At 42.4% G+C, this 21,790-nt stretch overlaps 3 protein-coding genes across 3 annotated transcripts in view; 1 reads left to right on the top strand and 2 right to left on the bottom strand.

Annotated features, from left to right (window-relative positions):
• Positions 1-580: 580 nt before the first annotated feature.
• Positions 581-5,115, bottom strand: LOC103369720 (synaptonemal complex protein SC65-like). Its single transcript, XM_008298504.1, has 3 exons — positions 4,639-5,115; positions 3,048-3,197; positions 581-830 (listed from the first exon to the last, which is right to left on the bottom strand). Exons 1-3 carry the CDS (start codon positions 5,098-5,100, stop codon positions 654-656), a joined length of 789 nt encoding a protein of 262 aa, XP_008296726.1. The 5' UTR covers positions 5,101-5,115; the 3' UTR covers positions 581-653.
• Positions 5,116-6,812: 1,697 nt separating this feature from the next.
• Positions 6,813-13,833, top strand: LOC103369718 (peptidyl-prolyl cis-trans isomerase FKBP10-like). The gene is made up of 10 exons (XM_008298502.1): positions 6,813-7,231; positions 7,489-7,634; positions 9,445-9,634; positions 9,870-10,015; positions 10,152-10,341; positions 10,534-10,679; positions 11,389-11,578; positions 11,706-11,848; positions 12,004-12,167; positions 13,356-13,833. Exons 1-10 carry the CDS (start codon positions 7,041-7,043, stop codon positions 13,548-13,550), a joined length of 1,701 nt encoding a protein of 566 aa, XP_008296724.1. The 5' UTR covers positions 6,813-7,040; the 3' UTR covers positions 13,551-13,833.
• Positions 13,623-21,790, bottom strand: part of LOC103369719 (7-methylguanosine phosphate-specific 5'-nucleotidase-like) — a 10,246-nt gene continuing 2,078 nt past the window's right edge. Inside the window, exons 2-10 of the mRNA XM_008298503.1 lie at positions 21,090-21,164; positions 20,600-20,698; positions 19,290-19,359; positions 19,078-19,124; positions 18,801-18,886; positions 18,612-18,701; positions 17,415-17,577; positions 16,700-16,900; positions 13,623-16,606 (exon numbers count right to left, since the gene is read on the bottom strand). Of these exons, the coding sequence (XP_008296725.1) occupies positions 16,487-16,606; positions 16,700-16,900; positions 17,415-17,577; positions 18,612-18,701; positions 18,801-18,886; positions 19,078-19,124; positions 19,290-19,359; positions 20,600-20,698; positions 21,090-21,164 (951 nt within the window). The 3' untranslated portion in view covers positions 13,623-16,486. The remainder of the gene's footprint in view (positions 16,607-16,699; positions 16,901-17,414; positions 17,578-18,611; positions 18,702-18,800; positions 18,887-19,077; positions 19,125-19,289; positions 19,360-20,599; positions 20,699-21,089; positions 21,165-21,790) is intronic.

Genomic DNA, 21,790 nt, shown 5'->3' with positions numbered 1-21,790 from the left:
CTTTTCTACCTTTGCGGCACTCAAAGCACTTTACAATGTTTCTCATTCACACATTCACACACCAATGGCGACAGAGCTGCCATGCAAGGCGCTAGCCTGCCATTAGGAGCAACTTCGGGTTCAGTGTCTTGCCCAAGGACACTTCAACTGTGGAGGGGATCGAACCGCCAACCTTGTGATTAGAGGACAACCCGCTCTACCACCTGAGCCACAGTGGCAGCTACAGTTTCACTTTGAGACATGCTTTTGGCTGTTTTTTCCTTTCTTAGAAAAGCAAAGTCTATGCTTTAATAGTATGAGGCTTTTGATAAAGCCATCTTAAACAAATGTATCCATGCAAATAAGGTATTTCCAAAGAAGTTTAGGAGAGATGGTATCAGTATCGACAGATACTCAAAGTTGAAGTATCGGTATCGGAAATCAAAAAGAGGTATCAGTCCATCCCTAGTACAGACACCTTGTCTAGTTTGAACTCCACTAACTGATCCGTCCCTGCAGATCTGAGAAATCCTAAAGACTTCTACGCAGCAAATGTATTTGGGAGACTTGTGCAATAAAAACTGTCACCAAAATACCCGTTTCAGTGTCTCATGCATACTTTTTGTGTTGCCTGTGTGTCTGCTTACACTGTAGTCGCTGTCAAAGACTCGGTACTAACCTGCTATGACTGCGTAGAAGTCTCTGTCTGCTAAAAGTTGACTGATCTCCTCACAGTCGGCCTGACAGAGGTCGAACTCCTCCAGGTAGAGACTCAAGGTTTCCTCCAGCGGCTCAACACTGCTGCTGTAGTCGCCTGAACTGACGAGTTTCACTCCCTTGAGAAAAGAGGCCTGGAGAAGAAATAACTTGAGTTGTGGTGTTGAAACAATAGTCATTATGTTCTATGTGCAACCACACCATCGAGACAAAAGAATACGTCGAGTAAAATTGAAAAGCATAAGTCAGAGGATGGATACAAGAAAATGTCCAAGTCAGTGAATATCCCTTGGAGCAAAACTATCTTTACAAAATGAAAGGAATGTGGCATTTGTGTAGAGCAGATTGTCTTAAACAAACAAGCAACCGTGCGAGAAAGACACGAGTCAGGGAGGCCACCAAGACGCCTACGACTCCTCTGAAGGAGTTCCAAGCTTCAATAGCTGAGATGGGAGAGACTGTGTTCTTCACCTGTCAAAGCTTTACGGGAGAGTAGCAAAGACAAAGCTGCTGTTGAATAAAGCTCATAATAAATTCAACTACAGTTTGCCAGTAGACACATGAGAGACTCTGAAGTCAACTGGAAGAAGGTTTTTTGGTCTGATAAGACACTCTGGTTGACACAAAACACTGCATCATCACAAACACACCTTCCCCCCCATAAAGCACGGTGGTGGCAGCATCATGGTGCGGGGCTGCTTCCTGGCAGCAGCTTGTAAAGGTTGAGGGTAAAATGAATGCAGCAAAGTACAGAGAAATCCTGGAGAACAACGTGATGCAGTCTGCAGGAGAACTGTGTCTTGGGAGAAGTTGGTTTTCCAGCAAGACAATAACCTGAAGTGTCCGACCAAAACTACGCAGACGTGGTTTAAAGACAACAAGGGGAAAGTTCTGGTGTGGCTGAGTCACAGCCCAGACGTCAGTCCAATTGAGAAGCTGTGGCTGGACTTGAAACGGGCCGAAAAGCAATAAAAGACAAAGTCTTCCAAAGGGGTTAAAAATGTTTTTATAGCTGCTGTTTGACTCACTCTACAAACTACAGTCCTGCACAAGTTTGAGCATATTACAAAACTTGCAACACCTTAAGCAAACCCTACTTTGGATTTTCTTCTGCGTCTATACTTGGTAACCAGCTTTTAACAGATATCGAGGCTTCTGAAGGGTTTTGGTAGCAGCTGAGAGGCTTTCTATTCATGATTTGGACTTTTTACTCAGAGATTTTCAATAAAGTTCAGGTCCAGGGACTCTGACAGCTGCATCAAAGGCTTCAGCTTGGGCGCCTGTATAGCTCAGCAGGTGGGGCGGGCGACTCATGTACAGGGACTACAGGCCCCGACGCAGCGGCCCGGGTTCAATTCCACCCAGCGGCTCATTTGCTGCACGTCATTCCCCCACGTTTCTCTGTCTATCTTTCACTATCAATAAAGGCGGAAAAGGCCAAAAATAAATCTTTAAAAAAAAAAAAGCTTGGGCTTGTCTTCATTGTTGTAATTCACTGTGGATTTTGGATCTGATTTTCTTCTGCATCTGCATCCAGAAATGCATTAGTGAAGTCCAGCTTCACTCTGTCTTAACAGTTTCCCCAATAACTGGTTAATCCAGATGTTGCTTTGCAGACTTCAAATGTTGACTTCTGCAATGAGGTTCCAGGTGAGGTTTTCCTCCTGATGACTCTTCCTCGTCATCTGACCTTCAGTGAATGCTGCTGCGTCAGCTGAACCTTCCTGCGACTCCTTTGCAGTCAAATGTGGGGGTTTTGCTTTGACTTGCCCAGATGTGCAGTTTTATATGAAAGTTTTCTTGTTCGTACACATTGTTAGAACTTTTCCCTTTAAAAGCCTTTTCTATAATGACATTTAAAGCTGGGAGAACTTTGATATTCTTTTTGTTCCTTATTCTGCTTTGTAGGAATTTAACAGCTTCATTTAGGTCCTCAGTCAGAGGCTTTCAGTAGGTCTTTGTTGTTGAGTTTACAGAGCCAAGAGCTGTCACCTGATGACATTTGCAGAGCTTTGATGAGCCTTACCAGCCTAAATGACTAAATGAAGGCCCAGTAAATTAATACAATTCTAAAACTGTGCAAACTTCTGCATATGCCACAAATAATGTTTTGTTTTTTTAGTTTTTTAGTCCCTGAGTTCAAAGGGAAAAGTGCTCTAACATTTGAAGAAAGTAGTTTTTGATGCCTTTTTGCCATAAGGTTTGTGTTCTTTTCATTTCAAAAATCAACAAAATGTGGAATTTGCCTAAAGGTTTGCAAACATACCACAACTTGTATAACTCTCCATTTGCTGTGACAATATAGTGAGGATGGATTAAAGGGAGGACGGTAGTTTCTGAGCTCTTCTCACCTCATACGGCCGTTCTTCGTGGTCGATGAGGAAGCCGCTCAGGTCGTACTGGTTCTTGTACTCCTCCATCAGCTGGCGCATCTCCTGGTCCTCTGGGTTCTTCTGGAGGAAGGTGTAGGCGCATGGGATGGCCCTCTGCAGGTCGTTCAGCTGTACACACAAATTAGCAAGAGGGCCAGTAGGACATGGTTCAAATGGGTCTTTGGTTGGTTTCTTCTGTCATAGAAGTTAAACTGAAGGCTTCTAGAAAAAAAAAAAAACTTTAGAAATTCTAGTCTGAATTGTCCAGAAATGTTCACACTCTGCCCCCAAAACCAGTGCTGTTTTTGGCAGATATGAAAATCTGTGTCAATGAGGACTGCTGACATCTTGACACACACTTTGTTACTGGCAGCAGGTCTGCCACTGCACATAATCTGCTGCTTTTGCCGACCCTGTCTTTTCTGTGTGTTGTTTTCTTCTCTTGCTTACTTGTAATATGTCACTCTTTGCCCACCTAATTGCCCCTTGGGGATAAATAAAGTTTTTTTCTGATTCTGAAGTTCATTGTTTCTCTCACCGATTACTTTCTTGTCATTGTCAGACAGTTTAAAATCAAGAGAGAGGAAAATCTGGCTTAAAAAGTCCAAATTATAAAAGGTTATTTCTGTTTTTATGTCAGGTCCAGCAAAACTAACTGATGTCACAGGAATCCATTTGAAGTTTTGTTAATTTAAAACTTTGACATGGAAGAATTTTCTCTATCCTGTTTGACTCAGGGCACTTCTGAAGTCCAAATGAAGCCATCCTGTTGTTATTAGGGTCCGAGCACCAAAAGGGTGCGAAGACCCTATTGGAACTGCTAGGGTTTATTATTATTATTATTCCGTCGAAAGAAACGCGTTTTTGAGGTACACAACGTACTCACACACTCACCAAACTCGCCACACACATCAGACCCGGCGAAAAATTTCATAATTAGGGGGAAATACTCACCTCAATAGCAAAATGGCTCAATAGCGCCCCCTACAAAGTTACAAAAAATGGGCCCCCGAACACACTTTCTCGTAGAGTCACGAAATTCGGTACACACATGTAACAACTCGAGACGCACAAAAAAGCCTCAAGAACACATACCCGAAACGCAACAGGAAATCGGCCATTTTGAAAAAATGTACCTCCTCTACGGGGTAAGTCGTACACACCTGAAATTTGGCCAGCGCAAACTACACGACGTGATGATTAAGGGCGCTGGCTTAGCTGGTAGTCCCGACAGTTCCTGTCTCTTGGACAGATGTAACTGTGAATGGAATTTCTCTGTAAGGGATTAATAAAGTACCCTTGATTGATTGATTGATTGATTGATTGATTGATTGATTGAAAACGCTCCGCAGATGAGGCCCGGTTTAGAAATGGCGGCCCGTCCAATTTTGATCAATGGCCATTTTGCCTGAAAATCGGCCATTTATTTTTATATATTTTGGCAGTAACCTACAAAAAAAAAGTTTTCTTAACCAGGCCATCAGGTTACATTTAATTTTAATAAGAACCTGGTTCGGGGTAAGATAATAGAAGCTTGTCTGTGTTATATTCATGTGAAGGTCCATCTCACCTTTGAGTGCGCAAAGTGCAGGTATCTGTAGGGAGATCTTCTGTTGAAATCCTCCAGGACCTCTCTGCCGGGAGGAGGCAGCTGCAGCGCCGGGAAATGCGCTCTGCACTTCTTCTGACAGGACGCTCTCATCAGAACGTGCCAGTAGACGCGCAGATCCGTGTCTCCCGCGGAGGTCGGTTCGTCCTGTTTGCTTCTGTCACAGTGGAGCACACAGAACCTCACGCTGTCTTTCAGAAGCCGGTGCAGACGCAGACTTAATTCCAAGTAGCGGATCGATTCCGTCCAGTTTCCTGCTGCGTAACTGTCCAGCGCCTTTCCGTAGGCGGCTGTGAGCGGAATGAGCTCCTCTTTGGGAAAATTTCTGAAATTGTAGTTTTCATATTGTGCGGCTGTCACAAAAATAAAGGTCACAAAGAGCGATACAAACAGAGCGTCTCCTTTTGCGCACAATATAATCATGATAAGATAACATTACTCCTCTCTTATCCTGTCTGCTCCTGCTGCCTCAGTGTCTGCGCGGTGGTCTGCTGAAGCGTTTAGGGGTCTGTGGGAATTCCGGGATTGGGCCTTTCAGAGGTTACTGTCTCAGGTTTCTCAGTGCAGACCTACAGCTGTCACTATGGCTGCTGCGCTTCTTTATTTGGCTCAAGAATAGGCGTGCGTAAAAGTGGCCGCTTGTGCGTACTTCGGCGCGGGGGTGGTTTGTACCAGCAGGGGGTCCCAGTGCAGGTTTATTTTCACTAACAAACCAACTAGAGGAGAGTTTTATAGACTAAAGTCTGTAAAGATGAACACATGTCATGTATAGCAGACCTGCAGAAGATCAGCAGAATCACGGATGCCTTTAAAATCAGAATTAGTAAACCTTCTCCACCAGAGTTAAAAACAAATAATTGAGTTGGTGTTCTTTTATTTAGATAAGCAACTTAATCAACTGTTCCAATCTTTCTTTCTTTTAAAATGTGTCCCTACGTGTTGCTGCAGTTCTGCAAAGTTTGCTCATGAGATTTCTGACAATAGACAGGAACTGAGCACAAAGGGAGGTGGACGTTGCAGTAACTTCACGGCATTAATGAAAAAGCTCTTGAGGCTCTCGGGCTACTTTACGGCTCAGAGAGGCAGATCCAGAGAGGCGGACCTCCTCTCTGTCTGCGTGCAGCTGTGTACAGCGGTGCTCAGGAGTCAAGCCGCACTGAAACAAAAGAGGTGGTTCTTTCAAAATAAAAGCGAGGAAAAGTGGCCAGACACTAAGTAAACTCAAAGAAGACCTTAAAGCAGGCATGTACTGGAAAAAATCTGTAGACATATTGTGTGGACTATATTTTGAATGTTTTGAACTTGTATGTGAAAATACTACATTGAATAAAAAATAAACATTAAACATTATAATGTTCAAGTTTCTGGGATGCCAACAAAAATACTCATAAAAATACTGTAATAGTTCAGAATTAAACTTCATATTTTTAGTGTTAATTTGTATTTGGTGTCTTTTTAATGTTTAAACATGGACGATCTATTCACACACATGCGCACACACAGGTCATTGTCAGATAGGATAAAAAAAAAATGTATTTTGACAGATTACTTCAAAGGTCTATTATAGGATGGTGAAGATAAATTCATTCAACATTTCTGCTGTGAAAACTTCTGTAACTAAGCGTTGCATCTGTCATCTAACAACATATAAATGTAAAACTACAGAACCAATACTTTTTTGCATGTTAATTGTCACTAATTGTGTTAATTCTTGAGCTAAGCGTGACTTTGGCAGATTCATGTAATAGATACTAAAAAAAAGCAGATGTTTGTGAAATTATAGTCAAGTTTGATTTCAAAAATGTAGATTTACTTAAAAATGGAAATGCTATGTTAATTCTAAATGACAGGCTGTTATTGTTTTTGCTTTGTTTTTTACACTAGATATGTAAATTTGCGCATTTTTGTAATGTTATTGATATTTTTTAAAAATACAGAAGATAAATCAGCAGATTCTTATTTTTATCCAAATGGGGAGAAAATGTAGCAAACTTTAGACTTTTTACAGTCTAACTTTAATATGTTTTATTTCTTACTTTGTGTCCTCTTATCAACAAAACTTCTACAGTATGTTCCATCTTTTTTCTTTTGTAAAGGAAGTGCTTCCCTTTCCTTACTGCGGTGGGTTTGACAGAAGCGCTTCCCACCGCTAACTCCGACATTCCTTCCACTCTGGTAAAAACTCTGCACAGCAGCCTGGAGATTGTCCACGTTTACAGGCTTCACAGCGCCGCTCTGCTCCACATCTGCAGCCTCTGCGTCCTCAGCGCGCACAGCCGCCGCCTCGGATCCATTCATTTTGACTCCTCGCTGTCTTTTCTTCTTGTTAACTTATTTGACTCTGTGGGGAGAAAAAACAGAAAATGTTGTGCATTGTGGTTCTCCTCCTCACTACGTGGTCTTTCGTGGAGTGCAACCCCAGTCCAGTGTTGGGAGATGTAGTCGTGGACAGATACTTCATCCCCAAAGTCTGCTCCAGAGAGGCCAAAACCGGAGACTACGTCCGCTATCACTACAACGCCACATTTGTCGATGGAAAAACGTTTGATTCGAGGTGAGTCAGTGCGCATTACATCCAAAGTTCTGCATTTGTGTTAAGTTCACTGCTCTCACTAATGAGGCTGCAAGAGGCCCTGCAGAGCAGCAGCAGTGTCCCGTAGACATGGAAAACGCTGAGATAATGGTTTACAAGTCAGGACAAGCTGGCAACATCCAGATAAACCTCCACAGATGTAGTCCTGCCAGAGTTCACGTCCTCCTCGAGTTAACCCACTTCTGACTTCTCTTTTTTTTTTCTCCTTTGTTTCTCAGCCACCAGAGAGGAGCGACCAAGGTGGGTCTGCTCGGGGAGGGTCGCCTCATCGCGGGGGTTGATAAAGGTCTGCAGGGGATGTGCGTGAATGAGCGCAGGACCGTCACCGTCCCTCCACACCTGGCCTATGGAAGCACCGGGGCAGGTGAGCGTCCCATCATGCACTTCTTATTTAGACTTTAGGGGATCTGCAGATTTCAGACGTTAATAAAAAGGATTTGAGGTTGGCTCTGGAGGCTCCACACTGTTTGTGCCACTAAAGCATGACCTCAAACCTAAATGCACGAGGCTGTTTCACTTGGTACTTACATGCTTCACAGCCACAAACAACAAATTATCCCAAACTAGTTAAAACAGATCAGAATACAACAGAGTTTTATTCCCGTTTGCAGCACAGGTAACCCCACAGTACAGCTACACTGGAATATTGGAACATCTAGAAAAAAAATGTGAGAGTTGTTATAAAAGCAGCAACGATATTGTACTTGTTGGTTTGTAAAAAGTGAAATGAACACAGTAATATTGCACACAATAGCTGGTTTCATGAAACCTGGGTCACTGGTGGAAGACGTCTTCAGATCTTCTATTTGGGTAAAAACACCAAAAACATGTTCGATTACAAATAAAATCTTACACAGCAGCAAAATGTAGTTAAAGTACACAATTAAAAGTACTTGTTTTGTGTCTTTGACTGATTGACTGTTACATATGACCTCATATATTATTAACATGGAGCATCAGTGTGTCAGCAGCTGCAGGTGGAGCACTTTAAACTACTTCATATAGAGTTTTATAGACATGAAAAGCAGATAAACCTGAGAGGCTATCTGCTGATTATTGGGAGGAATAAAAATTAATTCAGATCCACACATTTGATTTTAGTTTTTGGGCTTTTTCTGTGAACTGATTTTTTTTGCTGAGATATTGGATCATTTGAAAATTAATTGAAATGAAACTATGTGAGAAGTTTATGGAGAAAAATCCCTGTTTGGTGGAGCGGTTAACAACTCTAGACATGTGAAATGTGAACTTAACACGTCAAAGCCACGGGTTTTATCTTTAACAGTGTGTTGTATTTTAAAAGCTTGTTGTATTACCCATTGTGTAAAATCCAAATCTTAAAAATAACTAGCAGCTAAAACCGTAGAGTCTTTTCTACTCTGCGACTAAAGAGCGATTTTGATTTTTTCCCCGAATTGAAAGCATAAAGTACTTGAGTACAGCACTTCAATGTACTTAGTTCCTTTCCATCACTGGCTGTGGCAGTCTTCAGAAACAGGAGCTGGTTTGTGGGTCACCCTGGTCCTTTGTCGTGGCCTCGTCCAGCTCCGCTCCTCGGTTTATTGCTGTTTGGGCAGCTGCTCATGACATCACCGAGTGTTGATGTAGTGAAGAGTTGAACTGTCACAGAAACATAACGAAAGATCATATAAGCCGCTGTCATAATGCTAACTGTAACTCACCTGTTTAGTCTGGTTGAGTCCTCCACGCTGATGTCTGTCTAACCTTCACCCAGCCTCGCTCTGCCGGACATAATGGTCGGGCTGCACCGCATTCTGCTGCAGAGGGAAAAAAAAGATCTGGCTTGTTTGTGTTTCTATAAACCAATCGCAGTTCCAGTTGGTGAGGCAAAGCGAAGGATGCAGCCTGGGTGTTCCCTCAAAATAGAGAGGAGTGGAGTTGTTGTGGTGGAACAGTTCAGGGAGATGAGCTCTGTCATTAAAATGGATCATTTACAAAAAAAAAAGGGGGCTGCTTTACTGTGTGATTAAAATCCTTTGCAAAACTTGACATTTTCAGTGTGGCTGGTCGCTGCTTGGAGGCTGTTGTTGCTTCCAGTAGCAAGAAGATGGCACCACAGATAGCAGAGGGGAAGGACAAAGCCGTCTGGAAGGGCGACCAACTTGTATCCACATTCCACACTCGCACTAACCTTCATCTGAATACATCCTCAGGTGACGTGGTTCCTCCAGATACCACCCTGGTGTTTGACATCCATCTGCTGGATCTGTGGAACAAGGCCGACATGGTCGTCACCAAAACCGTCACCACCCCCAAAGACTGCAAACGCTCGGTGATGCGCACCGACTTTGTGCGTTACCACTTCAACGGCACTCTGCTCGACGGCACCACCTTCGACTCCAGGTGAGCTGTGGTTTGTTGTCCAGCATGAGACATTTACTGAATGTTAAGACCTTGTTATGTGGCCGCCAATATGAGGGAGTTAGCAATTATGTCTCTAAAAACATTTCTTCTTAACCTCATCACATCATCAAAGTCCTGTCTGAATGACTGCTCTTCTGTGTCTGTACTGTGTCATCCAGGTTTGTTGTCTGTGTGAGGTTGTGTTTGACTTTGCGCTTGTATGAGCCCTACGTAGCTACATCAGGAAGCAGACCCAAGACTCCTTAGTGGGTGAGGGTTGGCTGATCAAGGGCATGGATGAAGGCCTGCTGGGCATGTGTGTGGGAGAGATCAGAAACATCATCATCCCACCTTTCAAAGCCTACGGAGAGAAGGGATCAGGTGAGTGTAAATGAAAGGATAACATGCCTTAATCTTCAGAGCGTTTAAAGCCTCCTTGTGGAGGTTCTGAGTGCTGGTAGTGTTGGGGAGAGGTGGAAATCTTCTTCTTTTTTTACGTTTCCCCTTCGTCTGCCAGGCACAGAGATTCCTTCCCAGGCAACTCTGGTGTTTGATGTCCTCTTGGTGGACATTCACAACCCAAAGGACAACATCACTGTTGAGAACCAGGTGGTGCCCGAGTCGTGCACTCGCAGGTCTGTGGTGGGAGATTACATCCGGTACCACTACAACGGCTCCTTCCTGAACGGAGTCACCTTCGACAGCAGGTGAGCTCAGGTCACGCTGACTGTAATAGAGTCTTTTGTTTTGCAGCAGTGATGGATGCTTTGTTTGTTAAATTGATATAATACTGCTGTTCCAAAACTGCTAATATAGTTTCAATCGTTTGACGTAAAAGTCTACTTTCGGTCTGACTTTTTCTTTTCTGTTTTTTTTTTTTAAATTAAAACTGTGTGCAGCTACCAGCGGAACAGCACATACAACACCTACATTGGGATGGGCTACATCATTGCGGGGATGGACCAGGCCCTGCAGGGAGTGTGCACTGGGGAGAGGAGGAGGGTCATCATCCCTCCACACTTAGCTTATGGAGAGCAAGGAGCAGGTAAGTTACTGTAGCGTCTCCTGAAAGTTCTCTGCACCGGAGAAACAAACTCAAACTGAGTCTCTGCACTGACAGACATCTACTGAAGTCTTTCGTCTGGATTTTCTGCTCAGAACAGAATGTCTTATTTCAAAAGTCTGACATCTTATAGAGACCAATAGCTAGTTTTATTTGGTAAACAAATACAAAGATAGGATTGCCACTTTAGTGCATAGATTTGTGCTGACACTGGAAGTAACTGTAAAAACTATTCTGTTCTACAAAGATAAAGTGCAAGGTTTTATTTAAATGTACATAAAAATGCATTTTAGCTGCTATTGTTCTATAAATGTAAGTGCTGACTAATTTACTTTTATCAAGTGTCACACATTTGCTTGATTTAGCTTCTTAAATGTAAAGATTTTCTGCTTCTCTTTTAGTTGTAAACTGAACACTCGTAGATTTTAGGTTGTTAGTTGGTCAAAAGAAACTAAATTTGTCACTTTGGGCTCTAGAGAATTGCATTTCTCACGTTGTGTCGACTAAGAGATGAATCAAATTATTGATTTTACTGATAACCAGAAATGAGCATTAACTGCAGTTGTGATACATTCTATCCTGATAAATATAGTTGGCATTATATCAAGATACAGATAATAAATCACATCGTTGACTTACAGAAAGTAAATGAGCGTTTCCATGAAGCTTCTATGTCGTGTTGTCTGTCCAGGTAACGTGATCCCCCCTTCAGCCGTCCTCGTCTTCGACATCCACGTCATTGACTTCCACAACCCCAACGACACTGTGGGGATCCAGATCCTGCACAGACCCGAGCTGTGTAACGACACCACGGCAGTGAACGACCTGGTCCACTATCACTACAACTGTACGCTGGTGGACGGCACGCTGCTCTTCTCCTCGTGAGTCACCACAACGTGTTTCCATCCTCCATTTTTAACACTGATGCTTTGCAAATTTAACACCAACATAAATTTCCACTAATCACATTCCCACTGTGATTTGCTTCATAACTGACCTCGTCTTCAGACACGACTATGAGAACGTCCAGGATGCGGTTCTGGGGTCGGACAAGGTGATCGACGGGCTGGACGAGGGCTTGCGAGGGATGTGCGCGGGAGAGAAGAGGCTGATCACGGTGCCGCCTCACCTCGGCCACGGAGAGAGAGGAGGTGAGATGTCTGCATGAAGTCACAGCTAATGTTAGACCCTGACAGGCTTCTTAAAATAATGTGCCTCCACATAGAATTGAACTGATGATTACTACACCTACATATGGACAAGTTTCACAAATACTAAGATGTAAAGCTTTTTATCCTCCCGTCAGCCACTGGTGTGCCGAGCAGCGCTGTGCTGGTCTTCGACATTGAGATGGTGAGCTTTGAGAAGGGTGTGCCGCCTGGTTACCTGTTTGTGTGGCTCGAGGAAAGTCCTGCAGACCTGTTTAGCGCCCTGGACATTAACAAGAATGGAGAGGTGCCGCAGGAGGAGGTACGTTGCTGCAATTGTACCTAAAAGTATGAACTTTTTACCAAGAAGTGAGCAAACAGCAGGGGCAAGCTTCATAACATTTGGTTGAATTTGTGAAATTTCTCCTTACCTGGTCGCCTTGTTCCTTCGTGCTACTCAAGCAGTTCTGTTTTTTGCTCCTATATGTTAATGTGGTAATTGATGATTTCTGGTGCCTTCAACCAAGACAACACCTCTCATCTCAGCTATGATGTTTTTCTAGTCTACAGGCTTGATGCATAAAAGGAACTTAACAATTACTGGTAATATAGTCCAGACACAGCATGCATCAAAGTTTCTCTGTGGAAAGTGTTGATAAAAGAAAAATTAAACAAGGGGCTTACTAACAGTGGTAGAAGAAATATTCAGATTCTCTATGTAAGTACAATATTCATAGGTTAAAAATAGTAATATTTAATATTAATGGCAAATATAAGTAAGTGTCAAAATTAGAAGTACACATTAGAAAACATTATTGGATCATTATCTTGTTTTCTGTTGATGTCTGTTGAGGTTTTCCAGTTTTAAATATTTTTCAAGCTGCATGTGTTCTTTGTCTGTAAAATTATAATTTGCAATATGAACATAAACTACAAAACACAGAAATGCAGAGGAGTGAACAGAACAATGTCTGTCTCTGCAGCATACAATTCTAGCACATACCTGACTTTGGCGCCGCCTGGTGGTGACATCACAAACCTTTACCATCTGAATAAGTTTTAAGAATGACTCTCTGGACCTTGGAGACGGAAGATGACAAAACTATCTCAAAGTGCATGTAGCAGCTGCTCTGGAGCGATGCTGAGGCGTTTGGCTTTGCAACTAAAGCGCCTCAAAATAAACAGTTGGTGCCGTTTGTAAATTCTCAGTCATCTTAGTCAAAGCGCTTCAGTAGAAGGTGCCTGGACTTCTTTTAGTTTCTTGAAAACGTTTTATCGCTCATCCAAGAGACCTCAGTGGTAACTAGAGATGAGTAATGACTGTGACAGACCTACACCGTCTAGTCGACCATATATGATGCTATGATTTTTTACAAATTCAAGTTAAATACAAGTTTTTCATTAATTATGATTGACTGTAAAATGTGTAAAATATGTCGGTCATGGCATGTTCGTCGCACACACCTGTTACTTGATCAAGAATTTTCTTCTTCTGTGCCTTGAACTGTAGTTTGGGGAGTTCATCAAGCTGCAGGTGGTGGAGGGCAAAGGTCGCATAAAGCCTGGACTGACCATGGAGCAGGTCGTCGTTGATATGTTCCAAAACCAGGACCGAAATAAGGACGGCATGATCACAGCCAACGAGCTCAAACTAAAGGTAGAAGAGGACAAGGAGCGGGAACAGGCAAACCACGACGAGCTGTGAGGAGGACAAGACGCCTTCACTCTCTCTCAGGGATAAAGCCCCAACACCTTAGAAAAACGAGCAACGAGAGACTTTTGCCATACAGAAATATGGTTTAATATTTTTCGTACCACATTGCACAGTCTTTTTGGAATGACATGAAAATAGTGCAAAAGGATGTTTCGTGGAGTTGAGTGTTGTATAATGTGTTCTGTGTTTGAGAGCTGTTTTTATTCAGAAAACCAAACAAGCACCTTTATTTGTCCCTGAAAAGTCACATTAATTAAAATGTTTGTAAGAAAAACAAAACAGTTTCAGTTTTTATACGACCAGAAAAAAGCTCAGCATAGAAAATCATCTGACATCACCATTAACTGCACCTGTAATAATGACAAAAAAAGAGGTGCAGCAGTTGATGGATGAGCTGTTGGCAGCAGCTAACGTCTGTCTAGTGAACGTTTCACTGGCATCTTTTCCAGCTAAACGTTTTAGTTTAAACTGCAGAGCTGCAAGATCTCTCAACATCCATCAAACTGGACACCCTCCAGCTCTTGGCAGCACATAGGAATGCTGTCTTTGGAAGTTTGAATCGTAACAAAGGGCAGTGCAGATGGTGTCCAACACCCACCAGGAATGAATCTGACTTATTGCTGACAATGGCAACCAAGATCTCACTGTGGCTGTACAGAGACCCCACCTGAAGCATCTCCCACCGGACACCCCTGAGGGATGCAGTCATACATCTTTTCCAAGCCCAGGAAGCACATGTAGACTCCTACACAGCTGCCAGTATTCTTAAGAGGGCGGAGAGTTCGTCCAGTGTTACATAACCAGGGAAAAAAACCACATCGTTCCCCCTGAATCCAAGATTTGACAGACAGATTCATCTGTCCAATACCCTGGTGTAGATTTTCCCAGGGAGGCTGAGAAGTGCGATAAACCTTTTAAAAAAGAGGGACCACCATACCAGTCTGCCGATACAGAAGCACAGCCCCTGATTTCTATGCAATGTTGCAGGGGGCACGTCAATCGGGACAGCTCATCATCCAGAGCCTTACAATGCTCAGACCAAACCCCTGCACCCCAACATTGCAATGCTTGTTTTTTTGTTTTTTTAAAAAAAACTAAATCAGTTGTCAGCCTTGTTGTCCCATAACTCCGCCTCCTCAATGCAAGACATGTCAGTGGGATTTAGGAGATTCTTTTATTCCTTCCACTGCCCAACTATATCCCCCAGTTCAGGTCAGCAACACTCTATTTCCATTACATGTAATGTGTGCAAAGCGCTGCGTCCCCTTCCTGAGTTGTCTGACGGTTTGCCAGATTCTCTTCATGGCCTTCCAAATTTGAGTTTTCGCTTCACAACTGTCCAAGTTGTACACAGCTTGGCCTGTCCATATTTGTCAGCTGCCCCCATTGTCCCACGAGCTATCTAAGACTCTTTTATTCAGGTTGACATCTTTGTTTATTGCTGGTGTCCACTACATGGTTTGGGGGTTGTCATGACAACAGCGTCTGTTCAACTGCCTCAGCAATGGAGGTGTAAAACACAGACCATTCAGATTCAGCCTTCCTCTGAATCCTATAGAAGTACTGCTGGAGGTAGAAGGGGAAAGATCTCCAAACACAGCATCGACAAGATTAAAACCCTCTCACTCACTGAGAAACATATAATCACCAAGCTGAGGACTAAAAGTAGATATACCTGCCACCTCTAACCCAGAGTAACTTCAGAGTAGAGTCGAGCTTCTATCCAGGAAATTGGTTCCAGAGCCTTTGCTGTACGTTGACGTGAGCCCAAGTAAATCTAGTCGGTATCTCTCCACCTCCTGCATAAGTTAAGGCTCCTTCCCACCAGAGAGGCAACGATCTATGTCCCAGAAAACCAGTGTGGCAGCCAGGGATCAGACAGTCAAGGCCTTTGGAGGCTGCCTGATCCACAATGAACTGGCCTCTGTGGTGGCTTGTCCTCAGATTCTCAAAAACGCGACTTCAGTTTTGCCTGTGATTTTCTTCATCTTTGTGAAGAAAGTGATGAAACATGTTTGGGTGTTTTGAAATGTTGCAGCTCTGCAGTATCATCTTAAATGATGCTTCTGTCTGTAATGAAACTGTAAATTTAGCAACGGAGTGATTTTTAAAAGCTGGTAAATAACGTCTCAGCACATTGGCACTTGCCAAGGTGTAAAAAAAATGGATCATATTGGTGGGAAACTACTGGATCTTAGCTCAGACCAAATAGTAACAGGTATTAAGAGGCATCTCTAACAGAATTTAAAAGCTACGGCTTGATTCATGGCATTCTGTCTTTACGACCATACTGCCATACGCTCACAATGCAAGAAAGTAGCAGTAGTTATGTTTTTTTTATAACACTGTCATTCCTCCACCTCGTGCACAAAGAGGTGATCTACAGTACACATGAAACACACCAGAACAATGTCAATATTGAGTCCAACATCTGACATTTACAAAACGTGTTAAACACTTTTGCTCAAACATACTAAAAGAAATTAAAAAGCAGCCCAAGTAAAATGTTTTTTTTTTTTTGTTAAAGGAGTTAAAAAAAAAACAAAAACTGGACAAAATAACACAATGGGGAAAAAATACTACAGAAATATTTTCAGAGGGAGCACGGCAAGTTTCCAGACAACATAAAGTCCCCGTTGACTGACTTATATCTGGTGCTACAGTACAGTTTTACTCAAAGGACAACTCAAGCTGCAACGTTGCCTTTTGAACCTGAAGACTTTGGTAGAATGACTAATTTACAGCAAATACAGAGTTTAAAAATGAAACGATTTCAGAGTAAAGAGTATTGCACCAAAACTCCAGACATGTTCAGTCCAGGGTTCTGGTTTGAGGTAAGTGAGGATGTGTGATTGTCCTGCATGCAACGTGGTGAATGCAGTGAACCGGTTCATCTGCGTACGTTGTCCAGTTCCTTCTTGTGTGTCTTACTTGTTGTCCTTTGATGAGGTAATGTACCTGAAGATGGCATTAGGAACGTCCATCGTCTCATCCTTCACCAGTACGATGTCAAAGGAGTTGACGTACGTCTCTTTTCTCTCTTCCACCTGAGAGACGAAGCAAACAGACGATAAGCAGCCGATTTCTAAAGCTTAAATGCGGGTATAGGAAAGCCCAGTGTAACACTACTCTAGTCTGACCTGGTCGTTGAGGAATCCGATGGTCAGGACGTTCTGGGGCTCAGATACTCCGTCAGCCATGGTGAGGTCTCCCAGAGAGTCTCCCAGCAGCAGCACATTGGGTCGACCCTGCAGCTCCCTGAGGCCGGCGGCGTGGGACAGAGCGCCTTCCCTCTTGTTGAACGTGTGGATCAGCTGGCCTTTAAAGGCTCGTAGGACCCCCTTATCAACAAGACCAATACAAAGACTTCAACTGGTTTAATGGCCGACTGTTAAAAAATTGCACACTAAAAAGCTCCGGCATGCCTCAGATTAATACAGTATAAATGGTTCATGCAAACATTTTTTTAGTCCAATTAAATTAAATCAGTCTGATAGAAATGTTCCAGATTGGTGCAATAAATGCATTGAGATGAAGAAAAACAAAGAGAACACAGTAGAAACGATTATTTCAAAAGTCATTTCAGTGGGTTTTTACTCTCAGGATTGTACCAACGATATGAGAATAATAGCATAGTGTCTTCTGCATGCCACAGGACTGACTGCAATATGATTGAACAAGATCAACAGACCAAGTATCAAATGATCTGTGAGTTCTCAAGATAGTAATTATGTGAAGGAAAATGAAATATTTGAAAGTGTATTTTCCATTTCAACATGCTCTATCAGGAAGTGCACTCTATGTACAAACTGATTGTGCATGAAATCCATGTGGAGCCGCTGTGGTTGAACTCACAGTGTGGTCAAAGTCCATGTAGTTGGAGATGATGTGGACGTTCGGATGAAAGACATGGTTCTGTCGGATCACCTCCTCCAGGACGTCGCCAACGCCAGCAGAGAAGATCAACAGTGGAACCTGATGCTCAGCCAGACCGTCAAAAAACCCCTTGTAGCCGTCCCTTAACACATAAACATGATGGCCATGAGTGTTGTTCGTAATTACAACATGACACGGGAGAAAGCAGCATTGGCTTAAATACCTGCCGTGTCTCTGCTTAAGTATTGCAGATTATTCCTTTTGTCAAGCGGAGACAAGGAACTAGATTGGTGTAATCTACTGATCTACATCTGTAAACATATCTATAGCTGATTATTCTCAGCAATTTTGTTAGTAAATCAAATACGCTGATTTTAATTTTAGAGCATCTAAGATTTGTTTGTGTCCTTGTGACAACTGAACAAACAGATTCTTCAATGCTCCTTTATATGTGGAGAAAGTCATCTGTAAAATGACATGAATACATCTCTAACAGGGAAGTACATGTATAGGTGTCACGGGCTGCTTTTCTTTTGCAGAAATATGGAATTGGTTTCAGTGGCAGTCTCTGTTAAGTCTTTGGCAGAATGAGTCTACGGCCCGCTGATCAAAGAGCTGCAATATTAGAATATTTGAAGAATTATGAATTATTCATGGGCAATGTATTAAGTTACTGTGATCCAAACCCAACATCTGCTACTGCTGCAGCTTCACAATAAAATCAGTTAACTGGCAAAGGAAATGCAATTAGTTTGGCGCATTTGGCGAGCAACTGTTAATCAAAACTGGTCTCCAAAACAAGACAGCTTTCATTTTCTGCACTTTTGTTTGAAATATTGGAGGAAGTAATAGAACAAAGAGTGGCAGGCCCAGTGTGTCGTTAGATGAAGAACCGCAGGCGACTCCAACCTCCAACTTCTCAGTGAAATAACCAATTTTCACTTTCACCAGGTCCTGCTGTTTGCAGGCTCATGCCGTGTGCAGCATACAATCAGATCACAGTCACTCACAGAATGATCAAAAAGTCCAATTACAGCCTGCCTTCTCTATAAAACAGTTTGTTTTTGCTGTGACCTGTAGTGTTCGACCACATTTTACAATCAGTCACTACAGGTGTCGCAGACTTTGCAACAGCTACATGATTATGTAGTACACTTGTACTGGAGCTGTGTGTACCTGAGCATGGTGTTGGATTCCTTCACAGCCTGGGCCAGCAGGTCTTTCCTGATCCTCTGCTGAATCAGCAGCTCATGGACTCTGGTCCACCTGTAGGGGGCGGCAAGTTCAAGAGCTCACCAATCTCCAACCCCTGGAATCAACGAAATGTGTAAAACCTGTATGTGAAACAGAAGAGTTCCTACTTACCACTCCACCATGAGAGGCAGCTTCTCTTCAGCGCTCCGACTAGCATCAATCTCGATGGGATAATAGGTGTTCAACAGCTCCTTCATCTGCAAAGGACAAACAAAAAATAGTGAATTAGAATTTACAGACTAACCACATGGGATGTAACAGCATGTGTTTATTGCTCCATATAACAATGGGGTGTGAAATATTCAGAGTAACACACACAGGGTGCAAAGCAAACCACGAACTGAACTAAAAATAGCTGTGCTTTCGTTAATGACAGTAAGACACTCACTTTTCTGGTGCAGTCTTCATTAATCAACAACCGGTTATCCAGGATGTCTATAAAAAAGGTTTTTTTAAAACAGGCAAGGAAAACAGGTTTGTTAGTTTTGGAATGACACAAAACAACCGAACAGAGAAGAAGAAGAAGAACATAAAAGTCTAGAAGTGCAGATGTGAAATCATGAGAACACTGGTTGATGATGAGATAAGCTTGGTGCTCACTGTGGGTGGTGGGAACTCTCCTGCCATTGTGAGCGAATCTGGTCAGTGTCATGTCAAAGTCAGAGATGACCTGTGAACACAGAAAAACAGCACCATGACTCTCAGCAAACAACTAAAGATGCCACACAGTCAAATATATAGTACATTTTCTTAAGTCTAAATCCTGAAGACATCAATTAGGCTTCATTTGTTCAGCACTTTTCATACAAATAGAATTTAACACAAAGTGCTTCACAGAACAAGAGAAATCCAAAAGAACAATGAAAACAACTACCCTCCCTCCTGATTCACGAAAACTCATGTTACAAATGAAGGACTCAATAAAAACAAGGACTGTGGAACCGAGGAAACGCTACCATAGATAAATCCAGTGTTTGTATTCATTCTTGAGGTCATGTTATTTCAGTAATCCATCTCATGAGGTCTGGGATTTGGGCAGTCCCTGTAACTTCAATTAGGCATTAAGGAAGTACAACACAATGGGGCTGTACAATTAATCAGTTTGCAATTAAAACTGCGATTTTAAACAATGCAATTAGCAAATTGCAAAAGCTGCAAATTATAATTTAGGTTATGTAGCATGTCTGACTCAATGTTTTTACACTTTAATACCATCCTCCTTATTGTTACAGTCATCCCTTTATTGGTGTCTCATAATGATCCATCACATGTTTTAAATCTATTAAATGGTGAATACTGAACTGTAGCTTGACTTAAAAACATTATATTGTAAATAAAAATGCAACATCTGTCAGAAACATGAGATATTGTCCTCCAATCATTTAGCACTTGAATGTGATTTTAGAGCTGTATACAGAAGTTAAGGCTGAAACATCAACGTCGGAGCTAATGTTAACAAATTCAATTAAAAACAGCATTTCACAGATTGAAAATGGCTCAGCTCACCATCTACTGTTTTTACTGTTGCAAGGCCAACACTGGCATACAATCACTCACCTTTCACAGAGGTTTACACAGTTCTTTGTGAAGTTGAACTTATACGCTTTAAACACCTCCTTCTTTTCTACCATAACACCTTTTCCAGGATTCACACAGGAGGCGTACCAGAATAAATGTCAACATCAACCTACTTACAGACAGAGAACCTTGTGTATTTGGGACTATTCGATGCATTTTATTCCGATATCACTCATCCTTGAATAAAGACATTTCAGTTCACTGAAATTTCACTGAAAATTCAGTGATTTCCAGTCGGTCTTGAAGTGAGTTTGGTTGGTAATCTTCTTACCTGCACAAATAATAAAAACCTTCAAATGTGCATGGTTATGACGTCCACTCAGTGCTCTCACCTGCAGGCTGCCTGCACCTGCTCGCCGCATAGCGTAGATCGTCTCCTCCACCCTGCTTCGTTCCCTCATCAGCACAGAGCACTTGGTCAGCTCCGGGATCTGAAACAAAAAGACCTCAATCTTACAATGCATGACTTTTTAAAATGCAGTCCCATCGATAGAAAGAGGTTTTACTTGTCTTTCATCAAACTAGAATTACAGTCCGGTCAACAGCCAGTGTAATTTTGTCTCTGCACACCACAACCACAGTGAATTTGATAAATGGCTGTAATTCCTGAAAGGATATTTTTGTTAAACCCCTTGAACTGAAGCTAAAGGTCTACATCTAAAGTCACATCATGAGTGCCCAAATTCAAATCTATTGTGATGGTACACAGAGGTAAAATTACAAAAGCTGTGACACTGTCCAAATACTTATGAACCTTATCTACTTTATGTAAAGTCTCTAAAAGGAAACTCCTACTATTGTTTTTCAGATGAGCTTCCTCACCTCAGCTTTGGTCAGCTGGTGCCAGATTGCCAGGACAGTCCGCACCGGTGTGTAGATCCAGGGAACATGGTATATCTGCAAGAAAACACGAGGAGAAAACTCATTTAGGTAATAATTTCACAAAGTTTCAAGGATATAATTATGCACTAATTTCGGTGAGAACAGAGAAAGTGTTCAGTTAGTGCAGTTCCTATATAACCCAGAGGAGTCTGAGTCATGTTACCAGAACCTGCAAAAATGTGACGTTCATTCACCAGCAAGCACACAACTCAACATACAGTGAGATCCAAAAGTGTAAGAGCACAATTGAAGATTCTTCTGTGTCACATTTGTTAATACAAAACATTTAATTAAAGGTGGTAGAGCCTCCAATCACAAGGTTGGAGGTTTGATCCCCTGCCCCTCCACAGTCGAAGTGTTCTTGGGCAAGACCTGAAGTTGCTCCCAATGGCAGACTGGCGCCATGCATGTGTGTGTGTGAATGGGTGAATGAGAAACACATTGTAAAGCGCTTTGGATAAAAGCGCTGTATAAGTTCAGACCATTCACCATGTAGTTGTGTGGACTCCACTCTTTGTTACAGAACCTGATAACCCATGTTTTCTGTGACAATGATGCAAGGAGCTTTATGTGAGGTAATGAATATTTGGCTTTCTCAGTCTTCCACCATAAATGTGAGGTTGGGTTGACGTCAGGTGACG

The sequence above is a fragment of the Stegastes partitus genome, unplaced genomic scaffold (genome assembly GCF_000690725.1).
Source record: "Stegastes partitus isolate 25-593 unplaced genomic scaffold, Stegastes_partitus-1.0.2 Scaffold1322, whole genome shotgun sequence".
NCBI lineage: Eukaryota > Metazoa > Chordata > Actinopteri > Pomacentridae > Stegastes > Stegastes partitus.
The sequence above is the reverse complement of the archived record's forward strand: the minus strand, read 5'-3'. Positions and strand labels throughout refer to the sequence as shown.

What these genes read in the sequence shown, in the direction of transcription:
- LOC103369718 (XM_008298502.1), top strand. Translation starts at nt 7,041, where the DNA reads ATGTTGTGCATTGTGGTTCTCCTCCTCACTACGTGGTCTTTCGTGGAG. An exon ending in GGCACGCTGCTCTTCTCCTC is followed by an intron (nt 11,579 to 11,705) that starts GTGAGTCACCAC and finishes CCTCGTCTTCAG; the next exon opens with ACACGACTATGAGAACGTCC. An exon ending in CGGCCACGGAGAGAGAGGAG is followed by an intron (nt 11,849 to 12,003) that starts GTGAGATGTCTG and finishes TCCTCCCGTCAG; the next exon opens with CCACTGGTGTGCCGAGCAGC.
- LOC103369720 (XM_008298504.1), bottom strand. Translation starts at nt 5,100, where the DNA reads ATGATTATATTGTGCGCAAAAGGAGACGCTCTGTTTGTATCGCTCTTT. An exon ending in TGCACTTTGCGCACTCAAAG is followed by an intron (nt 3,198 to 4,638) that starts GTGAGATGGACC and finishes TTGTGTGTACAG; the next exon opens with CTGAACGACCTGCAGAGGGC. An exon ending in ACGAAGAACGGCCGTATGAG is followed by an intron (nt 831 to 3,047) that starts GTGAGAAGAGCT and finishes TTTCTTCTCCAG; the next exon opens with GCCTCTTTTCTCAAGGGAGT.